A 27,730-nucleotide genomic window follows, 5' to 3' on the forward strand; every position below is an offset into this window, starting at 1 on the left:
TATTGTACCTGTGTTGGGAGTAGAAGGGTTAACTCAAATCACTCTTGCATCTGAGAGTATCTGAGCATCTGAGAACAGCAGGAAGTAAAAGAATCTATTGCATGAAGATTACATAACTGGATATCAAATCTCATGTAAAACAAATAGGGAAGTGGCTAACTCTCAGCATGACCCAAAGCCACATCTAAATTTGCTGGAAGTTAAAGCAAAAAAATGTGGTTTAGACTCTCATATTTATATGACTGTAAATTCTTTGGCAAACTTGACATGGATATTTTCTTTTCATTTCTGTAGTCAGACTCTTTTGGACCTAACTCATGATATTGTAGCCTAAGATGAACCAAATAAAAATAACCCATAATCAAGTAGTGAGAAAGTTCAGCAATTTGGATCTGGCATTTTCCTTACCATTTCTTTGCCTACAAATAAGCAAGACAGAACTTTCTTTGCTATGCTAAGGATTGATCTTCCTCAAAGGAGAACCCGGGCTGGTGCAGGGGCCAGAATCAACATATATGGGCAGTAAGGTCCTGACAGAAATAAGTGACCATGTTATAAACACTTTAAACACAGACTAGTCACACAACACTGCTGTTGTTTACAGAAGATATTACTTACGAAAATATGTTTATTTGTAGAAGTGGTATTTCTATGAGCATATTCATATACTATGATTCCATTGAGCATTTATGTATTTCTGTATAAATGAGTTTACATATTGTGATTATTAATGCTTAGTACATCTGACATAACAGGAAGGAAGTTTGTTGCACGGTCAGTATATGTGAAATCGTTAACATCTGCAAATCAGGAAATTTAGGGAAGCTCAAGAGCAGTAAGGGAAATGACAAACTGCGTCACTTTCTAACTTGCAGCATTTGTTATTTAATACTACCATGCAGTAAAAAAAAATTAATTGGCAGAGCAAAACACTTACTGATTCCTGCATGTGACTACAACTACAGGTTTAAGCGTCCTTGTTGCTGTGAACCAAAATCAAACAAGATAAACGAGGAGAGTTTTTTCAAAAGGAGGTATGTCTCTCTTTTTTGTCTATTGGTTTTCTTGTGCCACAGAAGATTTTGTGCAGATGTTTGCCGAGGGCTAAGTCAGGTACAATCATGTTATCCCAAGTAAAAAATATGGATTAGCTTCCTTTCTGCTTAAGAAAGTCTAAGGAAAATTTGGGGGATGCTTTAGCCTATTTGATTAAAAATATAAATGTGTATATAAAAAATTTCTGAAGATTTCTTCAAGATTCAAGCAAGACTATGAAATGTTTATGATGTCTGTTGCATTATTTGACATTTTTTATCTCACATCTATTTTTCAATAACTGAAAGAAATGCTATTTTCTGTACCCCTTCTATAAATTAATCTAACTAGAAATATGTGGATTTATATTTCCTGGGGAAAAAAATAAATCACAGAACCTTGGGATGGTTGAGGCTGGAAGGCACTTCTGGAGATTGTCCCAGCCCTTGCTCAGAGAAGGGTCAGCTACAACAAGTTGCTCAGGGCTTTGTTCAGTCAGTATCTCCAATACTGGAGACTCCATAACTTCCCTGGAAAACTTGTTCAAGTGCTTGACTACCCTCACAGTAAAAAGTGCTTTCTTCTGTTTAAATCAAATTTCCATTATTTATGTTTTTGCCCATTGCCTCTTGTCCAGTCACTTGGCATGACTGAGCAGAGTCTGGCTCCATCTTTCTCATTCCCCACAGTTGGGTATTTGTATACATGGATAACATATCCCTGAGCCTTCATCTCTACAGGCTGAACAGTCTCAGATTTCTCAGCCTCTTCCCATATGTCAGAGCCCTTAATCATCTTTGAGGTTCTTTGCTGGACTCTCTCCAGTAGCTCTGTATCTTTCTTCTACTGGGGATCCCAGATCAAGACCAGGCACTCCAGGAACATCTCCCTTGACCTGCTGGCAACACTCTGTCTCATGCAGCTCAGGGTGCCTTTGGTCTTCACTTCTGCAACAGCACAGTGTTGGCTCATGGTCAGCTTGTGCTGTCTCTGCAAAAGCTGCTTTCCAGCAGGTTATCCTCAGGCTCTCCTGGTGCCAGGGGTTGTTCCTCCCTAAGTGTAGGACTCAGCACTTTCCTCTGCTGAATTTTATTATATTCTTGTCATCCCATTTCTCCAGCTTGTCCAGGTCCCTCAGAAGAAAAATAGTGGTATATTACCCACTTCTTCCAGTTTTGTACAATCTAGAAACTGAACAAGTTGTATTTAAGTAGGAATTTGAGAGTAATATTTCATGGCTTGGCATGCATTGTAAGGTTTTTATCCCAGTTCCATGCATTCTGGTAGGCTTAGCAAGCATATGGTACTCTCCATATGTCTGCAATGTGTAAGTATTAGTTTATCATCACATCACCCGATGAGTAAAATCCAAAGTTTTATTTCTGAAAGTGTGTTATGGGCAGTAGTAATTCTCCCAGAGCCACTCAATCAAATTAGTCACTGTCTCAGGTAACATTTCCTAGTAGCATTCTGCACTAACAGCCTAAGAGCAAAGACAATAAACTGTACAGACTAAGAGAGTTAGAACTGATAATGCTAAGTCAGTATTTAGTGGATGCTTTCTGTGCTATAGACTATGTGACTGTATTTTCCATCTGACACATTGATTAGGTGGATGAATTAGGTTTATAGCAAACCTCTCTCTGGGAGAGAGCTAGACAGTGAGCTAAGAGTTTAGTATAGAAATCAGGTGTTTGAGTCTCCTCTGGGACCCTTCACTATGTAGAAGGGTAGACACATGCTCGTGAAGTTGGCCAGGGGAGAAAAAGGAAAGAAGCAAAGCAGTAAAAAGCATACAGTTTGTGGGGTTTCATCCTAACAGATTCTATTTTACGTCCTATTTTAATGAAATATGAGGAAATTCTGCTTCCACAAGAATATATATGTTTCTTCTAGTCTGATCCTTCACGTAATCAGTTTGAAATAAGTATGTGTTCCTTCCAGCACCTTCAATACTGAGGTCTATTCAGAGCAGAGAGAATTTTACCACACCTGTCTGCAGAAGACCAGTCTGAGAGAGGGTGGAGGTTCTGGAGGTAGAAAGTTCCTACAGATATGGTGCTGGAGCCACTTGCTTGGTTATTGTGCAGAAGGTATGGACTGGTCATGTAAATGCCTTAGAGCTCACCACAACTCCTGTATCTCTTATCCTGCCTGCAGGCAGAGAAAAGCCAGAGAACCTGGCTATGTGTTGGTGCATTCAGGTAGAGTGATAGAGAGAACATAGGCACAAACCAACTAAACAAACTAATCCTATCCTGAGTGATTTGTTTTAAAAGTAGATCAAATGTGAAACACAAATCCTTTGGGAAGCAAACTCCTTTAGTGCTGTGATCAATGGAAATTATCATTTCTTATGAGGAAAGTGAATGCTTACAGGCCCTGCTATTCCCACTGCAAGTCCAATGAAATGTCCAGAGTGTGGAGACAATGGTGTCAGCAAACACTCCTCTGAGCAGACAGGGCTGCAGATGATTCCTGTGGCAGTGCCCTAGATGAGGGTTTCCATGAGAAAGCATGAAGAGTACTTGCAGTATGGGGCTGTTGTCACATGTAGGAGAGAGGGAGATTCTGAAAGCACAGGAGTCATGAGAGCAGAGAGAGAGACAACAAGAAGAATGAAGCCAAGAAAATAAAGAAAAGGTGAGCAGACAGTTGACTGAGAACAGGAAAACTTAAAAAAGAATGCAAGAAAGGAAGGAGGAAAGGTTGAGTGACTGAACAGATGGGCCAAAGCGGAGAAAAATATGCTTAAGGGGCAGACTAGAAGGACAACAGGTCTTGAGTTTCCCATGGGCATTAGTGTGGAGGTCCCTGAGAGCATGGGAAAGTGGAAATAACTATTGAGACCAATATCTCACACAGCATTTCACAGCCAGTCCTCCATACCATTTGTACTGAAGATTCTTCAGTATCAGTTCCCAGCAGTCATGGCCACATCCTTACTGTAGTATGACGATTTACAAATACTGATGTTGTGAAAGATAAACAGAGAAGAATCAGGTTACAGTGAAGAGTCTATCTCTGTTGCAACCTCAACATGATGTTCCGGCCTGGCTTGAATCCTGGAAACCATGACGGACATGTACTATCAAGCTAATTTCCAGGAAATGTGACGTGCCTCCTGGAAATATTCATGAAGCCAAGACAACTTCCTTGGAACGTCTGGATGAGTTTTTGCTTTCACCACAAGTGGAGTCAGTCTGAAAACAGCACTCTGAAATTACCATAAAAATTAATAGAGAAGGGTGGATGAGTAATGAAATATTACTATGTTTCCATTTTTCCTTAATTTGTAAGAATTTACCTTACAGTCTTAGAATTATCCTTAGTAATACCTGTAATCAAGAAAATTGCTATTAGGAAGTTTCACTACTAGGCAATGCTAAAACAAACAAAAAAATAACCAGAGTTTCTTCTGCATGTAAAAAAACCCAACAGAAAAACAAATGCTGTCAATGGAGAAACCTTCCCTAAAGTTTTAACCTCCTCTGAGAAAAGAAAATGGTACATAAGATGAGAAGTGTTTGACAAGAACTGATGACAGTGTTTGACTAGTTTTGCTCAGGCCTCCATATGAAAGAATGTGGAATCACCTTTTGCAGATATTCACACATCCTTAGTAATTTAAATTACCTACAGTGATCTGTAATATCTGACTCCTCAGTTTCTGACACAAAAATTTGAAGTAGTTGTTCTGGATAGATGTAAACCTTTAAGAACAGTGGAAGTTATGTAGTTTGAAAAGTGGAGAAACATTTGTGATATCAAACAGGGAAAAATACGGTGATGCTTTGACCTAGGCTGACCACCAGCTGCCCACCAAACTTCTCTCTCACTCCTCCTCTTGTTTATTCTCTACTTCCCATCAGCAGAAAATATTCAGCTACTCCCTGGGACAAAGGGCCTCAGTGCACAAAGCAGTTGTTTTGGAAGACAAATGCATGAATAATGAATGCCTCCTCCCACTCCAATCCTTCTTTCTCCCAGGTTTTATTGCTGAGCATGATGCCATATGATATTGAATATCCCTTTGGTCAGTTGGGATCATCTGTCCTGGCCATGTTCCCTCCCAGCCTCTTGCCCACCCCTGTTCTACTGGCCTTTGCAGAGTGAGTGGGATGGGGTTGGAGAGACAACCCTGATGCTGTGCCAGCACTGCTCAGCAACAGCCAAAATACTGGTGTGTTATCAGGACCATTCTACCTACTTATACAAAGCACAGCACTGTATGGGCTGCTCTGGGGAAAGTTAACTCCAGCCTAGCCAGAACCAAGTGTTTCTTAAGCTACAAATCACAACACATGAAAGCACAGCCATGAACTACCTTGTTGGACCAGGCAGCAGTGCCAACCCTCTCCTACGCTCACACAGCCTGGAAAGGGAGGTGTAACTTCCTTCACATAGCCCATACTCTGTGTAGCCAGAGACAATAATCACACACTGTGAGATAAGAAAATAAAAAAAGTAGGCAAAAGAAAAGTGACCAGATTTAAGGTTTGGTTGCTGCTTAAAAAAATGCCTTTTGGAAAAATACTTCCACATCAAAGAAACTCATCAGAGGGAAACAGAAAATGAAATGCATAAAAAAATAGGAAGATACTAAAAAGGTTAAAAAAACTTCTATATAGCAATAGTCAAAGGCTTTAAAAAAAGCAGTGAAAAATTATTTATGTGTTCAAGAAACAGGGAATGGAATTCAACCATATGTCCATTGACTACAATTAGAACTTAAACAACTTATGCTTTTGTAAATACTTACTTGTAGATACATTTACATGTCTTAAGGTCTGTTTCATTTTCAAGACATAAAGGAGGCAAGTCAAGATGGAAAAGAAACACGGAAAAATATGTTGTCTTTTGCAGTATTCCTCATTGAAAAGGGTCATTGACATACACTATCTCTTTTCAGGAAATTGGACTGAAAAACACACAAGACAGAAGTAGGCTTCAGAAAATGCAGATAACTTCCAGAAAGAAAGTTGTAGGTCCAGAGGAGCAGAAATACCAAGAATAAAAGTGTATCCAGTTTGCAATTATGTAAATCTTTGTTCAAATGAACTGTACATGAAGACTTGAGAGTCACATTCTCTAAAATAGCTCTAAGCAGGTTCAGCATTTTTTCTTAGCCTCTCAAGCAGATTTTAAAGCCCAAGTTCAATTGTATACCACTATAGTTATATTAGAATAAAATTATTGTGGGCATAGTTCTATGGGCTAACATAATTTTTTTGATTACAAAGCAGACATTCTCCAAGTTTAATAATGTCCACGGTAAGATTCAACAATTTCTGGACACAGAAAAACTAGTAACAAAGAAAGTGTAGAAAAAAGTATCTTATTTAATAATGGGATATAGTAAACTACACCTAAAAAATGGTACTCTTTACTATATTCAGTTTTCCGTGAAAAGAGGTGAAAAGTGAGAGACCATATATAAAAATGAAAAATTCATTCAGATTTATCAGGGACTGACAGAAGCATCATCAGATTTATGACAAATGTTGCTATTCAGGATATTCAGGACACTGCAAAAGCAGCTGAATCCAGGGCTATCCAGTGCCTTTGTAAAGGTCCATCAGAATTCCTGCTCGTAAGGTACTTTTCTAAATGGAAAGCTGTTCCATCTCATCTGGGATCAGAAAAGAAAAGAAAAGAAGATGATAGAAGCAAGTACTGACATTGATAAATAACATATACAAAACCAGTGCTATGTTCACAAAAGAGTTTTATTCTTTGTCGAAAGAATATTTTCTAGGGGTGGATTAGACAGCATCTTTGACTCTTCCCAAAAAAAAAAAAAAAAGTTTTGTAGAAACCAAAGTGCTCTTTATCATAATTTTCTATTTTTTCTTTTCTTTTCTTTTCTTTTCTTTCTTTTCTTTTCTTTTCTTTTCTTTTCTTTTCTTTTCTTTTCTTTTCTTTTCTTTTCTTTTCTTTTCTTTTCTTTTTTCTTTTCTTTTCTTTTCTTTTCTTTTCTTTTCTTTTCTTTTCTTTTCTTTTCTTTTCTTTTCTTTTCTTTTCTTCTCTTTTCTTTTCTTTTCTTTTCTTTTCTTCTCTTTTCTTTTCTTCTCTTTTCTTCTCTTTTTTTTCTGAAGGTTTCATTATTTCTTTCCAGAGAAGAAAATATGTTTGATAGTTTTGGACTCATTTGCATGATTTGGTGGTGTGTGGTGCTCTTTCATCCCTTGCACGCTGACATCCAGTGTATGGAGTGTAAGTATGTTTTTGCAAATATAACCCAAGAAATAAGGTTTAATTCTTTATTTATCAGAGATATTTGCAATTAAACTGGCAATTATCATCTTGAGCCTGACAGATACTATCCTCTGCATTCAAAAAGGAATAGCATATCCTTATAGAACTTATGCTGTATCACTTCCAGCAGAAGCACAAAAATCACCTATTACAAATGTGAATGTGGACTGGAGAAAAACGGAACTGTCCTGGGAGAGCAGCAAGAATTTTTCTATGTATAAATGTACCATCATGAACTGGGACATGGAAAGCATAGAGAAAGAGGTAAACTTGCTATTCATTGCGATAAATAATTGCACCTTTTTCTTTAACTTTTATCAATTTCACTTACTTTGAAACAGCTGCAGATAATATCTGAGGTGTGGTTTTTTACAGTCCACAGCTTGATATGTCAGGGGCTGTGGAAAGCCATCAGCAATGCCAGGATGAATTTACTGCAAGAGGAGCATCCCATGCATACGACAGACCTGAAGTTCTGGCATCAAAGTGGAAAGGAAGTGATAGCCTGGACTGTGCCTACATTGAATCATGAGCAGGGATCTAGCTGCTGAAAAAAAGGGGCTCTAAGACTAAGTGAGACTTCTAGCAAATTTAGAGAGACAGAGCGAGAGACCCTTCAGATAAAAAATTAATTCTGCAAACACTGCCATGGCTTTTCATTATCTCAAATTCTTCACTTGTTTCCCAGTGGACTGGATCATGCTTGTAGCACAGGTTATGTTATAAACCCACATTATCCAAGGAGAAAAATAGGAAGCTTGACAGAAAAAGAGAGAGGTGGCTTATTTAGCCCAGGAAAGCAGATGTGTTAACTAGAAATTCATATTATGAAGTTCATCACATCTTTATTGAATATTATAAGTATAATGCCATAGACACCTTTCTGACTGCTGGGCAGGTCAGATGAGGATTTCTATTTTGCTTAATCCTATGATTAAATTTCTTTGTGGCTCCCTTATTCATTAATCATCTTCTGTTATGCCACTGGAGCATTATTAGCCTTCTATAATAGTCGCACACTACTGTAGTATCCAACTCCTGAGCTGCAAAGCTTTTTGTGTTGTTATGTTATCAATCCCTCAGTTCCTTTCTACATCACCCTGGAGTGCTAAAGGAGGGAGTTAGCTCTTGAGCCTAAAACATATATCATATACATGGAGTTGAGTTCCTGAGTTGCACTTCCACAGCCAGCATCATCTAACACCAAAAGAGGAAAAGCAGAGAAATAAAACATCAACATGTTCTTTTTCAGGTGAACAGTCCACTATGCAGGTTTCCAAAGGAACTGTACATGCCTCTGCACAAAGGGGTATTCTTTATCATTGAAGTGCCAAACACAAACATCTCAAAAAAATGCACCTTTCTCCCTGGAGGTAATGTCTGGCCAAGGTTTTCTCCATTTGCAATCTTTTAAATCTTTTAATTGTCTTAGAAAACAGTTCCTTACACAGTAGGAACTGCTATATTTTCTATTTTTTTTTTTTTTGCAGACCTGTAAAAATTATTTGCTCCGTAATGAATGTCTCAACCATTCCTCAAGAGATGCATTACCAGAAGTGTATCCATAATTGCGTTATTCTCTTTTATACTAAGGCTCCAAAAGGCCAATAACTTACAGGGGTTTAAGGGTAGATTCAAATAACTGTTCTGGCTGTTAAAAATTAAGATATTAGTGCTTATTTGTTTATTAAACGCTTTCTTGCTGGGCTGTTGATGAATTTGTTGTAACCCATTTTGCCCCTCCTCCTCAGCTCAAAGTTCTCCACTAAAATTCCCTTGTCAACAGCGTTCCTGAAGCTGCGTGTACGCAGGGTATCTCAGATGAGATTAGCAGCTTGCTCATGTCTAAACAGAGAAAACACTCCCTGCTCATCTCTTCCTGTAGACTCGGCAGAGGAAACACCAATGGTGACCCTCAAAATACAAGGCAGGACACACAGAATTTGTTGCTTTTGGTGTTCCTCCCCCGCTGGCCCTACCTTCCAAAGCGTTCGGGCTCCTCAGAGGATTCCCCCGTGCTTCCACAAGGGTGCCCTACACAATGGGCACTAGAGGAGGTTGGAGTCAGTAGCAGAGGAAGCCTCCCCCCTTTCACTGAATTTGGGGCATACCACAGAAAGAAGCAGAAAACTGGTTGAAGAGAAGAGAGAAGGAGGCTGAGCATGCTCACACAGCCTGGCCACAAGCAAACTTCCAAAGAAACATTCCCACTTCAATGTACTCCAGAAAAGGAACAGAACAAGTCATTGTCACACACGTGAGGGTGGAAAGATCTAAAAAGGAAGTTGCTTGATTGGAGAGCAGGAAGAAGTCCAAATTTGCTTTTAAAAGTCTCAGCTTTTTTAGTCCTCTCTGTAAAGACTTTCAGGAGCGGATTCCTGAGCATTAATTGCAAAAGGAGAAATACTTCTCTCTGTAGCAACACGACGGTAGAAGGCAATGTGCCTTCTTTTCTGTGTGTGAATGCTTTGCTTATTGACAAGTTTCACAGTTAAGAGGCAGTTAAAATATAGTGATAATTCTCTTAGTTTTCACTCCTGACCCAAGTAATAACTAGTTGGACTTGCAGGCATCTAACATACCTAAGCATGTGCCATGATCCTCCAGATTGGAGGAGTCATAGGATTTTTCCTCATCACAGATATTCCTCTGTTTGCAGGTATGAATGAGTCGGCCATTGAAAATTTCTCCTGTGTGATTTATAACATTTGCCTCATGAACTGCACTTGGCAGGCAGGAAGGGGTGCTCCAGCAGATACACAGTATTTTCTCTACTGGCAGAACTCAAGGTAAGTAGGTCTGCTTGAGTCAGGGAAGCCTGAGTTCTCATTCAACACATCACACTACCCGTGTTTAATGAAAATACCTTGCTTTATACAGAGATGATGGGCAGATGGAATGTGAGCTTTACATTAAAGATGAAAACGGCAGAAACGTGGGATGTAGATTCCAAAATGTGAGGATAGAGATTGAAAAAGCTTACTTCCTAGTTAATGGGTCTAGCAAAGACTCCCTGATCCAGTTCTATGATGAGTACATTGAACTGTATAAAATTGGTAAGTAAATGAACATTTTTGTTTTATTACTGTTTTATAAAATAAGGAAGTGGTGAATTTTTCTCTGGAAATAAGATTAAAACAAAGTCTGGAGGCCATTGCAGGATCCTGCACTGCAGGACAGACTTTGCTCCCTACAGCTGACAGAATATAGTTCCAAAAATTAACTAAAACAAGCGAAGGTAGAGGCAGCCTGAAACAACTGCTCAGAGAAGTGGTGTGAACATATCCATGGATTCCAATTAATGAAACACAATGGTTAGACTTTCAAGGCTACCTTTCTGATGGGTTTATTTTGCCATCCCTTAATCCCACACCTCCCTGGGACCCACAAGAGCTACATGTCCTAAAACCAGAGTGAGGGTTCAACTTGCAAATTAAGGCTGTGTCAGATCAATATGTGCAAACTGGGTGTTTAAGCTCCAATAAAGATCTGGGGTGGGATTTAGTTGCCTAAAAACACGCCTCTAGTGCCATTTGAGACACACTCAGATACTTGAGGCATCCACGAGGCTTGCAGATGTGGCCTGGGACCCATGAGATACCAGAGTCCTTCTGAGTGTCCTGTGTGGTCTGAAATGCAATACAAGTGACTCCTGACTGTAGCTGATGGGGCTGTGAAGCTCAGAGCTATCTAGACAAGCACATCTGCTCCATGGTGTGCCAAAGAGCTTTGCAGCCATCAGGGCACTACTGGAGAGGTCTCCACTGACTGTAGTGGTTAGACACTTAGGTCACACTCAGTCTATAGGCACTCAAATTCCAATGCCTTGCTCTTCTACATAAAAAATACTACAGGTACAAAAACTTCCATCCTTCTTTCTATGGAGACTTGCACTGTCAATATGAAATTGGAAAACAGATGTAGAAGAAAAGTGACACTGTGATTGTACTACTGAATTACACAAAATCCTTCATATTAATTTTCACATGAACTTCAGTTACTTCAGATGTCCAGGAACTGCAGTGATATATTCCCAAGTTTTGGTATGGTATTTTGCTGCTGTTTATCAAATAACTTTTGCTAGAATCAGTGGCACACAGCTGTACATCGGTTGCCTCACCTTGACATGTATTTTGCTATGAAGGTATGAGTTGTAGCAGATTACTGACCATGCCTACATTAGTTATTCCTTTTTTTTTTCCCCCAGAAATACTCGCTGCTCCATTAAATGTCACTGCCCATTGTACTGGAGATCCAGTGGGTTGCATAATTACATGGCATCCACCCCTTACAAGTCACGTGGAAAAAGTAAAGTGTTTTCAGTATGAAATTAACATACAAAATAAGGTAAAAATTTCTTTGTTTGTCTGTGCCACTGTACATACACACATGTATCTATAATATGCAAACTTCTGATTCCTTTAATTATTAACTTCTCTCTCATGACCTGTGGTGTCCTCCTGCTCCAGCTCTGCTAGTCTCACATCCCATCTCTCATAATCTTTTTTCAGACTTCTCAGAGATGCGAAGTAGAAAAGCAGAGGAGAACAGGGAAATATTATGAGGGATCTCTGTCTTGAGAATGCTTGAGAAAGACTTGAGAATACCTGTGATGCTGTCCTGCATAAGCACATGTCACAGGAGGAACGACTGTGTGACCTGCAACAAGGGCACTGGCTTGGTGGCAGCCTCCAGCCTGTGCCCAGGTCCTGAGCTCCTCATGCTCACCCTGGTTCATAGAATAATTATTAAGGTTGGAAAAGACCTTCAAGATCATCAGTTGCTAACATAGCACCACCATAATCACCACTACACTATATCACTAAGTGCCATATCCATATGCCTTTTGAACACTTCCAGGGATGGTGACTCATCTGCTTCCCTGGGCAGCCTGCTCCAATGCCTGACCACCCTTTCAGTGAAGAATTATTTCCTCATATCCAAACTAAACCTCCCCTGGTGCAACTTGAGGCCGTTTCTTCTCCTCCTAATGTTTGTTACCAGGGATAAGAGACCTATCCCCACTCTGCCACAAGTAGTTGTAGAGAGAGAGAGAAGGTCTCCCCTGAGTCTGCTTTTCTCCAGGCTAGGGTATGTCTGGTTTCCACCACATACGACAGAGCAGAGAGGCTGAGGTGTCAAATCCTTCTCCACAAATCTCAGTGTCTAAAGGACCTGATTTTAACATCTCTAAGGACAAAGGCCGGGAAGTTTTTTTTGAGTCCAGGAGTTTGACAAGGAGACAAGAAATAGCACTCTTCCTCCTCATTGCTGGGATACCTGTTTTACCAGTATGTGATTTCCACACGTGGATAACACCTGTGTTGGGGTAAATTAGTGCTCCCACCTATCCCACTTCCCAGCTGCAGCTCATAAGCTTACAGCAGTGGCAATTCTCAGGAACAAGACCATTGCAGGAAAGATCAGCTAAGAGTTAAACATAAATATGCAACTGAAATAAAATACATAAATATAAAACTGAAATAAAGCAATACACCATTAAATCTTATTCGTTGATTCAAAACAAGGCCTACAGCTTGCAGGCTGCAGCTATTTCAAGGAGCAATTGCAGTACACATAGCTTTCCAGCTTGGTAGGTATAATGTCACAGGAAGATCTTGTGTGAAATACGTAGAATTTTTTACATAAAGATACAGGCCACAACATATGATTAAAGCAATATTATCAAAAAATTTATTTGAAAGAAATACATGTTACCTCTTCTTTCCTGTGCCCCAGTCAGAAAGGATGGGGTTCAGTGTAGATTTCTACATTTGGGTGTGAAATTCATCTTGCAGAGACACCTTAATGTAGGTGTCTGCAAAGGAGCACAAATATCCCCTGAGATAGGGCTCCGTGCTGTGGAAGGGCTCATTCCCCTTGAGGTGCTAGAGTTATTGAAGGTATCAGAAGTATCTACATGGAGATGGCAGATAAAACTCACACCTTTCAGGAGGGGTTGATAGAGGTAAATGTCACTAAATTAAAGCTTAAGTAACTCATTTACACTGCCCACTCACAGCACAGGCTGATTGACTTCCATCATGTCCTAAGCTGAAAGAGCTCAGCTGACAATAAATGATGGGGAAATACTAGTCTGCATTATAATTCAAGACACACAGTGGGTGTGTATTCCGTAACGAGACATTCCTTCCAGTTACACCTTTCTGACTTTTCCATAGTGTTAGCTATCCTCCTGATATTTCATGTGACAGTTGTTTCCAGGACCTCAGCCTTTCAATGTTTTCTGAGATCATTGCTAAAAATCACTGCTGTTGAAACTGTTCACTCATTTTTGAACCTTATCTTTTTTTTCCCCCCAAATTTTCAGGTTCTTTGATCCAGGTAAAAGTTTGATTCCAGTTAATTAAATTTTGATTGTATAGGATGTGTAAGTACCTCTTCACAGTAGTTGGGGGAAAGCCCTTGAGCCTGGATAACACAGACTTTGACCGGAAGGAGGGTAAATTTGCTATTCACATAATTTTTCTGCCCCATGTTATCAAACTCTTGTGAAATCACAGCTTCCAGACCTGCTGTGTGTGTAGGATGGTGTGATTGCTTGCGTAATTTGGATATACTTCTGCTGGATGAGAATGTACAGTCTAAATATGCCCTTAGTGCCAAATACAGCTTCTCACATCTAATGATAACTAATTCATGTTCCCTTCCTTTTCTAAAAGGAAATGTAGGAAGCCAACATTCTGAATAAAATGCTGTTATTCTGGGACATTACTGGAGAAGACTATCCAGTTTTTCAGTTTAAAATTACTTATGTTCTTTAAAGGCAAGAAAAAGAGAACCAGAAAGGAATATTTTATTATTTGATAAGAAAATAATAAAAATGAAGATTTGTCTTTGTTTTGCAGGATGAGCCCAAAGAAGAGAAAAAGGTTGTAAGTATTCTTGCCATATACAAATTTGTGGTTTTGCTCACTTAAGCATAAAAATACTATTACAAAAAATACACTTACTTCTAGAACTATAGGGTTTGCATCTGTGTCTAAGGACAGTTAGACAAAGTGAGTACAACAATCTTCAAAACCTGTGGAAGTTAATGCATACTGTCAGTCTTTCCCTGACAAATGAGTGGTCCTCTGACCCTTGGAAAGGCTTGACAGATTCTAGACTTTGTATAAAGTATCATGAGGCCAGATAATACATATCTGTTGTTGTACTGTCTTAAAAACATTAGGTCTCTTTAGCAAAAACAGACACCATGCAGAGAACATTTGCATGTTTTATCCCCATGAAGGCTGCAAGGGGATTTCACAGGGTTCTTCTGCAGTTTCTGCTTTGTGTCTTTCTGATTTTTTTAGGATCCATAAACAAGAACAGGAAAAAAAAGTGTCCTTAAAGCATAATAAAATAAATTAAAGACCCAATAAACTTCAAAAATCTAGTTTTAACCTTCAAAAAAGAGAAAGTTTTGATGGCAGGATAAACATTTAACTAGTACATACCTAAAAAATCATACAAATTATTTTTTTCTAGAAACTGTATAACGAAATCAAACCCCAAATTTTGTTAATATTTTGTTAATATGAATTTTAATCATATTAAAATTAATTTTTAAAAATTAATTTTAATTTTTGTTAATCTGATTACTTTGCTTCTAGGTAAGGAATGATAGATACGAATTCCAAAATTACAATGAGAAAAACCGATACATTCTGAAAATCAGAGCACGTGGAACAAAATGTCTCGTAAGCTCAAAGTGGGGGGAATGGAGTGAACCCATTGAGTTTGGTAAGATTATGAAATACTATTTTTTTTTCAGTATTACCATGTTTGCTTCCCTTTCTCCCTCACAGTCAAAGGAATGAATAAAATCTTAATTCTTACCCTTACATGGAAGGAACTGGGTGGAAATTATTAGTGAGGAAGAGTACTCTGGCAGCAGAACCTTTGGTTAGCTGGGACTGTGAAGGCAGCAGTTACTCAGATGCCAGGGCTACAGGAACAGATGAAAATAGACCCACTCTTGCCTTTGGCCTGAAGTGATGAGGATGCCTCTGAGTTCTTTTAAGTTTTTAGGGTTGAATATCACCTTCCTTCTGCTTCTCTCTTGTTACCCTTTCCACTAATTTTGCTCAGTTATTTGTTCTGTAACTCTGTTTATTTTTCTTCTTTTCTGGATTATTTTTTAATTTCTCTACATTTTAAATATTTGAAATGGTTTAAAATGCACCAAGTCAACCTGAATTTTTGTCAAAGTTCTGTAAGAAAGTCAAGTTGAAGTCCTTTGAATAATTAAGAATAAATTGTGAAACTTGCATTCATTACTGACAGTCTCCTCAGCAGATTTTTGGTATGCTGAGATATTTCTCTCTCTTGGATGTTTCAGGTCAAGGGAAAGATTACTTTATTTTTGTGATTTTATTTCTAATAGCACTTGGAACAATATCAGTGACAGTGCTCCTGTATTGTCTTTTCAAAAGGTAAATCAACCTTTTTTTCTGTAGATACTACTGATAGAGTATTATCTCTATGAAACACATTCCTTCAATCTCCTACTTTACTACCTGCAAACTTAAATAATCTGAATTATCAATGTCAAAATGTATTATCGCCAGTATTGTTGTGGATGGCCCTTCGGCACACAAAATCACTACAAGTGAAAAATGGGGAAAGGATATTGAAGTTACTAAGTGGATCCTGGATTCCACCAGATCCTACAAAAGCTATTGTGTTCTTACTTTTAAGCATTTAATATCCAGGTTGCTTTGAAGCCACTGGCTGCATACAGTACCAGACAGGAGGGAATCCGGACAAATTAACGTATTGTTATTTTGATAAAATTTCTCACTCAGTGGTTAAAGACAGTTATGTCATGTGATTTATTCAAAGTCATTGATTAATGAAGTATTTACTGTGACTCTCATCACAAAATAAATTTTAGTTACCCAAGTGATAAGTATACTAATAGTTACCCACCAGTTAACCCACTCAAAATATTTCTTTTCACTTAATTTGTAGAGCAATAGCTATTCAATCTTGAAAGTAAAGAATGTCCTTAAATTACAAAACACAATGTTTGTGTAAGTTATATTACCAGTATTTTAAATTTCTCCACAATGCCATTTTCTATCCAAAGGTATTGCAGTTTCAAGAACATACTTCCTCCTATACCACAACCGAGAGACAAATTTAATGCATTAACCAATGAAGATATCCAGGTATGGTTTCTTTTCAATTCAGTCAAATTTGTTAACTCTAATCCACAATAGGCCAAAGACTAGAACTGACATATAAAGATAAGTGTTACAATGAAGACCAGTGCCTGTCATGCAAGGTACGCTGCTTTGAAACCTGAAATGCTCTATGCCAGTGCTGAGACAAATGATTATTCTGTAGGTATTTGCAGCCATATTTTAAGACCTGAGTTTTCACTTTTATGGAGAACAGTAATTTCTGTGCGTACAAGCTCTACGAGTTTGCTGTTCATACTTTGAAAATAACCCAAGAAAACATCTTCCATTAGCATTTTCAAATATCAATCACATAATACATAATACAATGTGAATATGTATTTTATAAGCCTGACCAACCCCATGTAAAAATCCTGTCACACTGAATAATGAAAATCAACAGGGCTGGGAAGACTCAACAGCTTAACTAGTCTTCCTCTTGCACCAGCATAGGATTAGCAATTTCAGTGCTTTGTACAAACTGTATTTGACCAATATACTGTAGCATCCCTATGTACCCTATTCTATATTTTTAACTATCCTCACTTTTAAAAAGCTTTTTAATAGCCTGTTTTACTGCACTTAAAATCCATTACTTTTTATCCTTATTCCTTTCCTGTTTACAGTTATCTTACACACTTGCACACTGTTAACAGCAAGTAACTCTTCCTGTCTTTCTACACGTCATGACAACCAGGCTTCAAACCATTGATGCTTCTCAAATTGTCCATTTGAGCAGTGGTTGTATGGTGATTGCATTGTGAGGGAATGCTTCGTCTCAGCTGGCTAAAGCAAAGTCAATAAATCAGGCTAGTCATTTACTGCCTACAACAATTCAGTGGCAACACCATGCTTTCCAATGAGGCTTTCAAAAGTGGCACAGAAATTTTCCTTCAACTGTTTACAAAGAATCCTCAAAGCTCTGACTACTAAAACTCTCTAGTTTTGGTAACTATATACCAGCACATTGTCCTATTTAATTTGTCTTTGGTGCTACCACCTTTGACTTTCACAGAAAGCAGGTAGGAATGTGACATGGATAGGTTTCCTCATACACATTAAGTCATAAATACCTGGTATCTCACTTCATACCAGGCTTCCAGAGCATAAGCCATCCACAGTCCATCACATTAAATAATAAGAGCAAGTACAGTAGCAAGCAGTCTTTCAAAAATTACAGACTCTCCAGATTGTTTGCTTTTCCTAAACTTGAGGGGCTTCCAAATTTCTGTGCATATACTACCAGACTTAATCAAATCACTCCATTACAGCCCAAAGGCCTTTGTCGATGTGGTTTCTAAATGCTGGCACAGGCTCTTCCATGCAGGCAACAATTTAACAGCAGCAGTTGCCAGAGTTCAAGTGAAGCCCTCAGGTTGCCTCATACCTGTCAACAGGCACTGTGAAGGTAATTCATACGATTATGACATGTTTAAACAGCTTCTGGACTCCTCTTTGCCCATTTTGATCTAGTCTTAAAGTCTAATTTTATTATACTTCTTCCCTTCAAACTCAGGTATCTTTTTTTAACACTGATTGAATGCTGCAATTCTTCAAAGCAGAAAATAAAGTACAAAAACGGTATTTTCAAGATCTCTCCTCTACTGAACACCAGAACACTCTCTCCCTGACATTTAGTGCTAATGGATTTATGAGTTATTTTGAAATCTATAACTTGCTAATCACGCCTCTTTAAAGCTTGCATTTCTTTGTTTTGTCCTTAGTCAATGACCTTTCACATTTTCTTTTTTTCTTATGTTTCACTATACTTTTCCCTAGATCACTGAAATATCTCTATTTACAAAATCCTAATTTTCTGCACTGAGTTCGCATTTGTATTCTTAAAATGTTCATGTTAAAAAACTACCAATTTTCTTATTTACTGTAAGATCTTACCAACCAAATCACTCAGTGCAGACACCTTGCATTCATCTAATCCATTTTATTTTACTCATCTTACTACCAAAGCCTGATGACATTTCAGTCACTCTCCCCAGATACTTTTTTCACCCTCACTCAGAAGTCTAACACTTAAGTTTTCCTCTTTTCCCAGATCAAATTCATTTGTGCATTTTCCTCAGAGTAGCCAAGTAGCACAAAACACCATGACCCTGAAGCCCTGCAGTGCTTAACCAATCCCTCAGATTTCCTAGAAAAAAATTTCCCACGAAGACATCCTGGTTTGATGTTGTCACATACCAGCAGCTTGTCTTTCCTTTTTTTTTAACTTTTCCCCCCAGTACTATCCCTCCTTTTTTTTTTTTTTTTTTTTTAAATCATACTTATCTCCCTTCAATACTTTCAGCTCTGAGTGCTGTATCAGTACTATGATTTTAACTAGCAACATCCACTCTCCCAGAACTCCACGTTAACCGAGGTTAAAATGTGTAACAGCAACCAAAGTATTTTCTCTAGAAGTCTAGCTAATGCTTACATATCAAAAACTCAGGCAATACCCACTGAATAAATTCCTTCTATTGTCTCAGTTAAGGTTGTCCAGCATTTAGATAAAATTCTATTCTTTGTCCTTCTGCTGACAAACAGCTAGTACTGATTGTACACATTAAAAGTAAAACAATCCCTAACTGTCCTTAAAACCACTTTCTCCCACTTTGCAAGCATCTCTTTAAGTAATGAAAGAGCAAGAAGAGGCACCTTTGGTACTGGTGTATCTAGTGTTGTCTGATTATCGACAGAGTGACTCTCTAGCCTACCGCATATTACAGACTTTTCTTTCTCTTTAGACAGAATATGTAAATCTACCATCAAAAAGTCATACCGAGGAAATAACTACAGTTGAAGAGATGACCCAACTTTCCAAGAAGAAAATACACTGATGCCCCCAATACAAAAGCATAGATCCTGCTGACAAGTACTTCAAACCAGCCTATAAAAGAATATAATTGCCTATAACACTGTTTGTTCCATAAAAATCCACTTAAATGCAGCAGGTGAAACAAGGGGAGAAAAATCTGTGAAATTTATTCTTCGCCCTTTGTTTGAAACCAAAATGGCCAGCAGCCACACTTTTCTGTAAGTGTCTACTTCGAAGACATGCTTAAACCTGGCTAGGATGTTCTTCACAATGTGAGACAAGGCCTCTTATCCAGAAGAAACTCACTTCCCGTCTTCATTGCTAGGAAGCTTCTTTCCTCTGACTATAAAGGTTTCCTGGAAGATGACAGGCCTGTTTAAGAATGCCACAGTAATTTTATGATCGTACAGTTTTTATATGCTCAGGGGTTTTTTTAGCAGAAACTATTCAAAATGTGTTTAAAATTGGCCCTTTAATCTTCCAACCAGCAATACCAAAGACAAAAATGGCAAATAAAATTACACCTGTCAAATGTAACTATTAATACTGGTCTGCCAGTCAGCCATTTCATGAGCTCAGTACTGCCACTGCAAATACAGACCTCTGCAACACTCCGATCTTCTGCAGGATTAGCATGTACTTAAATCACAGACAGCATTTAAAGCCTTCAAAAACATCTAGTCTTAACAGTTGTGAGGACTGAAATAAAATCTGTAATAAAGGTTTAATAGCTGCATTTTAGAATCCCTTCAAAGGGTGCAAATTCAGTTTCCAACACCTTTCAAAAATAATATAGGTTTTAGATGCCAGAACTTTTACAAATTCTGGCTGTTTTCCTGTAAATATTTTTCAAAATGAATGCATTGCACAGTGTCTCAATAAGGCAGAAAACAAATGCTTTTTTTAAAAGTCTCATTTATTGTTTGCCTCTTATGTTCCTAAACTTCATGGCACATTGGAAATTGCTGCTGCATGACTGAGAGAAGCCATATATTAAAAAAACCAAACCAGCACAAATTAGTACATGCTGAATGCACAGCATAGGGAAATTGCAGTTCACGTTAAAACCACCTACACTTGCACTTTTTTTTCTATTTCTTGTAGTTAAAACCTAGTTCTGGAGAAAAGATGGTGAGAAAGTCCTATCCCTTTCAGGGGCTGCTCAAGTAACTGCCATGTTTGGTTCCTCTCACCAAGTTTGGGCCAGCATACACTCACAGTGACGCATCCCACCATTATCTCTGCCATTTCAAGCCACTGATACAGAAAATAAACCTAAGCAATGTGTTTACATAGACAAAATGTCTTCCCCTCTCCCTCCCATCAATATAATTACAAGTGAAACAGTAAGTTGATTGGCAAGGTCAAGATCAAATGACCTGCCTGCACCAAAGGGAACTGCGATTACCTAACAGGGATGAAACAGGTACATAAATTTTGGCACTGGCCTGTGTACAGAGGAACTGTGTAATGTCCTTACATTCATACACATGTTGAGAGCAGCACTTGTGCAACAGTGAAAAGAAAAAGGTAAGTCCTTTTGAGAGGAAGGTAATAACCAGCCAAAGCCAAGTAGTTAATTTAAATACTTCATCTTGAATACCAACCTCAGAAGGCACAGAAAGAACTCAAGACAGCTCAGTCAGCCTTCAGTGATTCATACAACGACACGCTTTTTCCAGATATAGGGAAAGTTCTTAAAACACAAAGATTAACACCTTGTTTTCCTTTACTAGTCCTCCTATTGTGTTTTTGCAGATTACAAAGTATAAAAGATTATATACATATGTAGAACGGCACATAGGTATTACACTACCTCAAATAGCAGTATGAGAAATTACTCAGTCTGCTTTTGTTCTTCTGACCATCCCAAGACACCAATCAGTTAATACAGAAAGCTGACCTACCTTGATCTATTACTTTACAGCAATACAGAAACACACACATTCCCTCCCACACACCCCATCAATGTCATCTCCTAGAATGAGCCTCATTTCAGATTAAATTCAACCTTCCACAGAGGTACTGATTGACCACTGCCACAGATGAGGCCAAACAGTATCCTGAACGGCACAATCAACATTTCCAAACAGCAGCAATACAATACATAGGTCACTCAGAAGTTGAAGGCATTTACTGGGTTCCTGGGTTTTTGCATGAATGCTATGTTGCTTTGTAATACTGATTTAATAACAAAAAATTATTTTAAGCTCTTTCACCAAGGGCTAGAGCATTACTTTTTGACAGTTCTTGGGTCTTTGGGTTTTGCTAGCACAACTGACACCCCCCCCATTTTAAATCTATGAGAAGTTGCAAATCAATTTCTAAGAATCATGCAAAAAGCCACTTGCAGCAGCCCATTGTAGACCATCAGGCACAAAGAATGGGACTGGTCTCTATCAGTACAACCCATGCTTCCCCATCCTTCCCCATAAAATTCTCACATTCAGGTTTTTTTTTTAAAAGCTTAATTCTATTACAGAGTGCAGTGTAAATGTATCAGAGGAACCATTATCTGAAACAAGTTTTCAAACAAAAGAGGCTTTCCCAAAGGTTTTATGTAATAATTTCAACACAGACAGAGTAAGTATGTTTATTGTTTTACAGCAAAATGCCCCAATTTAAGAACAAAACTGCTAGATGTTCAGCTGTGCAAAATGGTACATAGTGCTTCAGTACAAGTGGAAAAGAACATGATTTGTTAGCAAATGCTTTCAAATACAATTTTATGGTCCTAGAAGATAGGACTTGAAACTGAGGACTGATCCGCAGGCAAACAATTTTTCTCTGCCTAAATTGGACCTAGCCACTTTGGACCCAGAACCAACACCACTCATTTTTGATTGCTGAAAAGAAAAATCAGCACACTGAATTGCCAGATTCAGTGTCTTCATGCATGTTACAGTGAAATGGATCAGTCCTCTATGTCAGTTTCTAGCCCCATCTACAAGTATCATCTGGCTCCGATAAATAAGACTCACAGGAATTTCTTGAAGGTCAATGGTCCGTAATGGTAGTTATTCTACATGATCTGCTCAATTTGATTTCCAATTCTAGTTAGGTTGTTTAAATGACTTTCTTGAATTCATCGTACAGCACAAGCACAAAAGCACCCCCCATGCCTCTGAGAACATTGGACCATGCACCCTTGAAGAACGCCTTTCCTCCCTCATCCCTGGCAATCTTCCGCCAGCAGTCAATCGTTCCAGAGTACATGATATCAGCTGCAGGAAAAGAGCAAAGAGTGATTCTTAACTCCTATAATTTTATCTCAGATGTTTTTAACAACTCTCCTGTTTCACTTAACTACTTTGTGATGTCCCAAACCACACTTTAAGACTGTAATACGATTCTTAGCACAGCCAATAGCAAAGCTTCCTCTCTGCTTGCCTAGTTAATAAAAGCTGCCACAAAGCAAAAACGTTAAGCTTTCATTTTGGCAACTATTCCAACCCCTAATTACCGTAATTTAATTTGTCAACACAAACAGGCAGCCCATTTGCCTATTTCATTTTCAATAAAGAGAAGTCCTCAGCATAATTCAGGACAAACACAAGTTGAACCTTACTGCACTTCCTCATTTCATGTAAGTGTCAAGGCTATAAGTAAAATAGAACTCCATCTTGTTAATGCTGCTTGAAAAACTACACAGAGTTACAGCCTACCTCCTTTGCGTCCTGACTGCATCATCATTCTACGCCGCACTGTATCAAAAGGATAGGACACCACACCGGCCACAGCAGTCACCGTCTGGGCAATCATCCAACTGATAACAATGTGAGTATTTCTGGGATCTGGGAGCATGCCTGCAATAAAAAAAAGAAGTAATTAGCTTTTTATCTTGCACATCCTCCTCCAGTTTACTCACTGCATGACAGCTACTTTACTAGACGAACTAGTAGGAAACTAGATGCCCTAGTTACAAAACATTGTAGAGCCATACTTGAAAACTGCAACTTCATAAACTTTAAACACATTGAAGCAACATAAAAACCACCTAAAGAAATTCAGGATTTTCTTCAGTTATCAAAACAGCTTAACATTTAAGAACAAGGATTCTTTTCAGACTGGCATGAGAAAGTCTCAACTATTCATTACTCTCTTTAAAAAGAAACGTCAACGTAAATTAAGTCACCGTCCCTGTGGATTACGTTACCACAAACTAGCATCAATGGCTTACATGCCCAAATGTCCAGCTTAACCAAGTGTTTTACAAAAGCATTGCTCAATCCCATTCTGCTAAACACTCTTGAACTGGTCCAATGTAACTACAGGAATGCATTGAACAAAAAAGAACTTTTTCTGTGTATCATTATCAACATACTTTGCTGGCATCAGGAGCAACTCCTTACAAAACCAATACTTGAAAGTAGGTTGCTGCCATCAACACATGCCCAAGTTTTGCCTTCAACACTGCAGTGTCACTGATGCTGGCACCAATATCCCCTTCTACCTTAATGTAGTTATTACAGTGTGTAACATCCCAGAACAGGCAATACAATTGTGAAAAGAGGTTTACTGGACCTCCTCTGAAGTATTACCTTTTGCTGTATCATAGATCCCGAAGTAGGCAGCTCTATAGATGATGATGCCTTGGACAGAGACATTGAACCCTTGGTACAAGCCTCGCACACCATCAGACTTGGTAATTTTGACTAGACAGTCCCCGAGACCAGAGAATTCTCTGTCTGCACCAGCTTTTCCAACATCAGCAGCCAAACGGGTTCTTGCAAAATCCAAGGGGTAGACAAAGCAGAGGGAAGTGGCTCCAGCTGCACCACCAGATGCCAGGTTACCAGCAAAATATCTCCAGAACTGAGTGTGCTTGTCTACACCTCCCAAGAACACCTGCTTATACTTATCCTTGAAGGCAAAGTTGAGAGCTTGAGTTGGGAAGTATCTGATGACATTAGCCAAGTTTCCTCGCCAGAAAGACAGCACTCCTTGTTCCTTTGGAATACGTACTACACAATCGATGATACCCTTGTACTGCTTATCAGCAGCAATCTGTTTGCTTGCATGTTGCACCTGCAAATAAAAGTATGTATATTGACCACATGCCTTGACTGGCCTATGCCATAGCTGGGCTTAAGCCTGCTTCTATTATACAAAAAAGCTGTTAATTCTGAATGGCTTAGGGTTGTGTTATTGTTAAGAAAAAGGCTTAAAATTGCTTCCTAACTTCCTCAGACCTCAGGACTTACCAAAATAGGGACAAGTGGGGGTTGACCTCTTATCCCAGCAACTAGCAACAGGACAAGAGAATATAGCCTCCAGCTGCACCAGAGGAGATTTAGGTTGGACATGAGGAATAATTTCTTCACAGAAAGGGTGATTAGACATTGGAATGGGCTGCCCAGGGAAGTGGTGGACTCACCGTCCATAGAGGTGTTTAAGGACAGACTGGACGCGGCACTCAGAACAGGCCTACCTAGAGGCGAGAGCCCTTACTGACAGAGGGACGGGGGGGCACGGGCGGGCAGGCAGGAGCCCGCGTTCGGCCAGCGGCAACGCGAAGGTCACCCCAATCACCTTGGGCGCCGCCGGGTCACGCCGGGCCCCGCGCGCCGGCCGCGCCCCGCCCGCGGGCCAATGCGCTGCGCGGGCGCGCGTCACGTGAGGGCCGCCAAGATGGCGGCGGGAGCGGCCGCCCTCCACTCCCCGCCGTGCCCTCGGCGCCGGCAGCGAGGGCGGCAGGAAGTGACACCAGCGGCGGCCGCCCCCCTAGGCCGGGCCCGCCCGCCGCGCCGAGCCCCGCACGGCGGAACCGGCTTCGACTTCCCCGCCACCGTCCACGTGACCTTCCCGCCAGCCGCCACCGCCTCTCCCGCGCCCTTTGTCCCGCGGCGGCCGCGGCCCCCACCAACCCTCCGCCCGAACCTGTGCCCTCGCCGGGCCCGGCGCCTGACGGGGACGGTGACGGGCTCTGCCCGCGCTCGCCGCTCTCGCCCGCGCCGCTGACCTGGAGCAAGAGCTTGACCCGCTCGATGGGCGCCACCGCGGTCTTGCTGATGGCGGCGGCGACGCCGCCCGCCAAGAAGTCCTTGAGGAAGGAGATGGCCTGGTCCGCCATGTTCGCGCGCGCAGCCGGGAGTCAGTGCCGCTGTCCCTCAAGCCGAAAGGGCGGGAGCGCCGCGCGCGTGGCCTTAATGCCGGGCCCGCCGGCCACGCCCCGCACCGCCCCATTGGCCAGCCCGTTGTGGGGGCGGGGCCTACGGAGGGCCCGCCCCGCGCCCCCCGGCCCCGCCGCGCCAGTGTCGCAGCGCCGCGTCACAGGCGGCGGGCCTGCCTCGCCACCGCCCGGGAAGTGCCGCCTCCGCCCCGGCCCGGCCCCCGCGGGGCAGCGCGGCGGTCACCTCACTGCTCACACTTTTACCTATACTTTTCCAAGCTCTCTCCACGCTCGTTTGGTGCCGCCGTCGGTAGCGCCCGCACCAGCCTGCAGAGCCCAGCGGCTCTGTGTTGCCCCATCTGGTGCGTTGCCCCGCACCGCCCAGCACGAAGGCCCTGCAGAGAGGTCTGGACAGGCCGGATCGATGAGCCGAGACCAACAGTCTGAGGTTAACAAGACTAAGTGCCGGGTCCTGCACTTAGGTCACAACCACCTCGTGCATTGCTAATGGATTCGGAGAATGGCTGGAAAGCGGCCTAGTGTAGGGCTGGGCTGGGGCTGCTGGTCGACAGCAGCTGAACATGAGCCAGCAGTGTGCCCAGGTGGACAAGGTGGCCAGTAGCATCCTGGCTTGTGTCACAAATAGTGTGGCCAGCAGGACCAGGGAAGTGATTGTCCCCCTGCCACATCGCAAATCCTGTGTTCAGTTCTGGGCCCCTCACTACAAGAAAGACATTGAGGTGCAGGAGCGTGTCCAGAGAAGGGCAACAAGACTGGTGAAGGGTCTGGAGCACAAGTCTTATGAGGAGGGCTGAGGGAGCTGAGGTTGTTTAGCCTGAAGAAAGGGAGGCTCAGGGATGACCTAGTTGCTCTCTACTATCTGAAATGAGGTTGTAACCAGGTGGGAGTCAGCCTATTCTCCCAGGGAACAGTAGATTGGACAAGAGGACACTGTCTTAAGGTTCCCAGGGGAGCTTTAGATAGAACATTAGGAAGAATTTCTTCACAGAAAGCGTGATTAGACATTTGAATGGACTGCCCAAGGAGGTGTTGGAGTCACCATGCCTGGAGGTGTTTGACTGGATGTGGCACTTAGTGCCTTGGTCTAGTTAACATGGTGGTGTTTGGTCATAGGTTGGACTTGATGATCTCAGAGGTCTTTTCTAACATAACTGATTCTGAGAGTCAGTGAAGCTGAGTGTGAGGCAGTAAAGCACTGGGTTTGGGGCGTGGGTCTGTGAGCCCAGACAGTAGTCAATGAGTGAGACAACCAAGTGAACCAGGAGGCTTCTTCAGTGGTGACTGCTGGAAGCCAGTGTAGGATGAAGGCACAGCTTTCTGCATGGGGTCACAGAGGACAGCAGTAGCTGTCAGGTGGAGGGGAGCAGATTTGGGGCACTGCCAGGGCACCAGTGGGTTTCACTTCATGCTCACCACCCTCTGGGTAATGCTGATCAATGGCATATCCTTGCTTCCAAGTTCTGTTCCCACCTCCTCCTTACCACTGCAGTGCCAAATGTCACACCATGGGGCTTTTCTTTCCTTCACAGAACTCATCCAAGACAATAAAATGCCAAAGAACTTAACCACAGTTTCCTAGAGGGACAGTGGGAAAGTGTGGTTCCAGCTTCTTGTGTTGGTGCTCAAATCTAGATGCTGTGAAAACTTCCTCTGCAGGCTGCCAGTGTAAGCTCTCATGGCAGGGCCCCAGCCCCTACCAAGACAGTAGTTTCATCAGTAACTTTGCTAATTTTATTGTATGCTGAAAGTGATATTTTGTACCTAATGGTCAAACATGTCTGAAATTATACCCATTCTTTCTAAAAGTATTGAAATTGTTCTAGCTGGACGGCATTAGTTCACACACACCTTTTGTTACTGCTTTCACTTTTAATGGCTGTTTCCTACCAAAGTAAATAAAGCCAAACCTTTTTTTTAAACAGATGACTGGTGAACCAAAAAGCTGCAGTAGCTGAGGTGCCAGAAACCACTGCTTACACATGTATGTACTTTGCAGGATTTCAAAATGAGAGCCTCTCTCTCGGAGGACATGTTGTGAGAACAGCATGTGCCAGGCATAGCCTACTGCAGTATGCTGTGTATGTCACTATACTTTTTTTTTTTTTTTTTACACAACAAAAGATCCAAAGTAAATTGTGTGCTGTTCTATATTCTACATCATAATACAGATAGAGTGAAGTGACTCCTGTGCTCACACAGGGTTAGGCACATACAGATTTACAGGACCATATTCTGGACGTAATTTATGAAAGGCTCTGGTGAATATATTCAGAGAGGCACCCAGAACTTAGTGTGGTA

At 40.8% G+C, this 27,730-nt stretch overlaps 2 protein-coding genes across 2 annotated transcripts; one reads left to right on the top strand and one right to left on the bottom strand.

Moving 5' to 3' along the window:
• Positions 1–7,136: 7,136 nt before the first annotated feature.
• Positions 7,137–19,820, top strand: LOC114003908 (granulocyte-macrophage colony-stimulating factor receptor subunit alpha-like). The gene is made up of 11 exons (XM_027751303.2): positions 7,137–7,251; positions 7,421–7,557; positions 8,546–8,666; positions 9,953–10,082; positions 10,174–10,349; positions 11,501–11,640; positions 14,163–14,189; positions 14,913–15,042; positions 15,641–15,734; positions 16,391–16,472; positions 19,229–19,820. The coding sequence occupies exons 1-11, from the start codon at positions 7,164–7,166 to the stop codon at positions 19,319–19,321; spliced, it is 1,218 nt and encodes a 405-aa protein (XP_027607104.1). The 5' UTR covers positions 7,137–7,163; the 3' UTR covers positions 19,322–19,820.
• Positions 19,821–20,875: 1,055 nt separating this feature from the next.
• On the bottom strand, positions 20,876–25,438 carry SLC25A6 (solute carrier family 25 member 6). Its single transcript, XM_027751305.2, has 4 exons — positions 25,262–25,438; positions 23,841–24,327; positions 22,965–23,105; positions 20,876–22,523 (listed from the first exon to the last, which is right to left on the bottom strand). The coding sequence occupies exons 1-4, from the start codon at positions 25,370–25,372 to the stop codon at positions 22,366–22,368; spliced, it is 897 nt and encodes a 298-aa protein (XP_027607106.1). The 5' UTR covers positions 25,373–25,438; the 3' UTR covers positions 20,876–22,365.
• Positions 25,439–27,730: the final 2,292 nt, after the last annotated feature.

Source organism: Pipra filicauda, unplaced genomic scaffold (assembly GCF_003945595.2).
Source record: "Pipra filicauda isolate LSUMZ 115617 unplaced genomic scaffold, ASM394559v2 scaffold68_size4259465_pilon, whole genome shotgun sequence".
In the NCBI taxonomy this organism is placed as follows: domain Eukaryota; kingdom Metazoa; phylum Chordata; class Aves; order Passeriformes; family Pipridae; genus Pipra; species Pipra filicauda.

Excerpts from the sequence above, each read along its gene's own strand:
- LOC114003908 (XM_027751303.2), top strand. The coding sequence starts at position 7,164 with ATGTTTGATAGTTTTGGACTCATTTGCATGATTTGGTGGTGTGTGGTG. Across the intron at positions 8,667-9,952 it reads ATGCACCTTTCTCCCTGGAG|GTATGAATGAGTCGGCCATT; the intron begins GTAATGTCTGGC and ends CTCTGTTTGCAG. Across the intron at positions 15,735-16,390 it reads CTGTATTGTCTTTTCAAAAG|GTATTGCAGTTTCAAGAACA; the intron begins GTAAATCAACCT and ends TTCTATCCAAAG.
- SLC25A6 (XM_027751305.2), bottom strand. The coding sequence starts at position 25,372 with ATGGCGGACCAGGCCATCTCCTTCCTCAAGGACTTCTTGGCGGGCGGC. Across the intron at positions 24,328-25,261 it reads GGGTCAAGCTCTTGCTCCAG|GTGCAACATGCAAGCAAACA; the intron begins GTCAGCGGCGCG and ends TTTTATTTGCAG. Across the intron at positions 23,106-23,840 it reads GATCTATGATACAGCAAAAG|GCATGCTCCCAGATCCCAGA; the intron begins GTAATACTTCAG and ends TTTTTATTGCAG.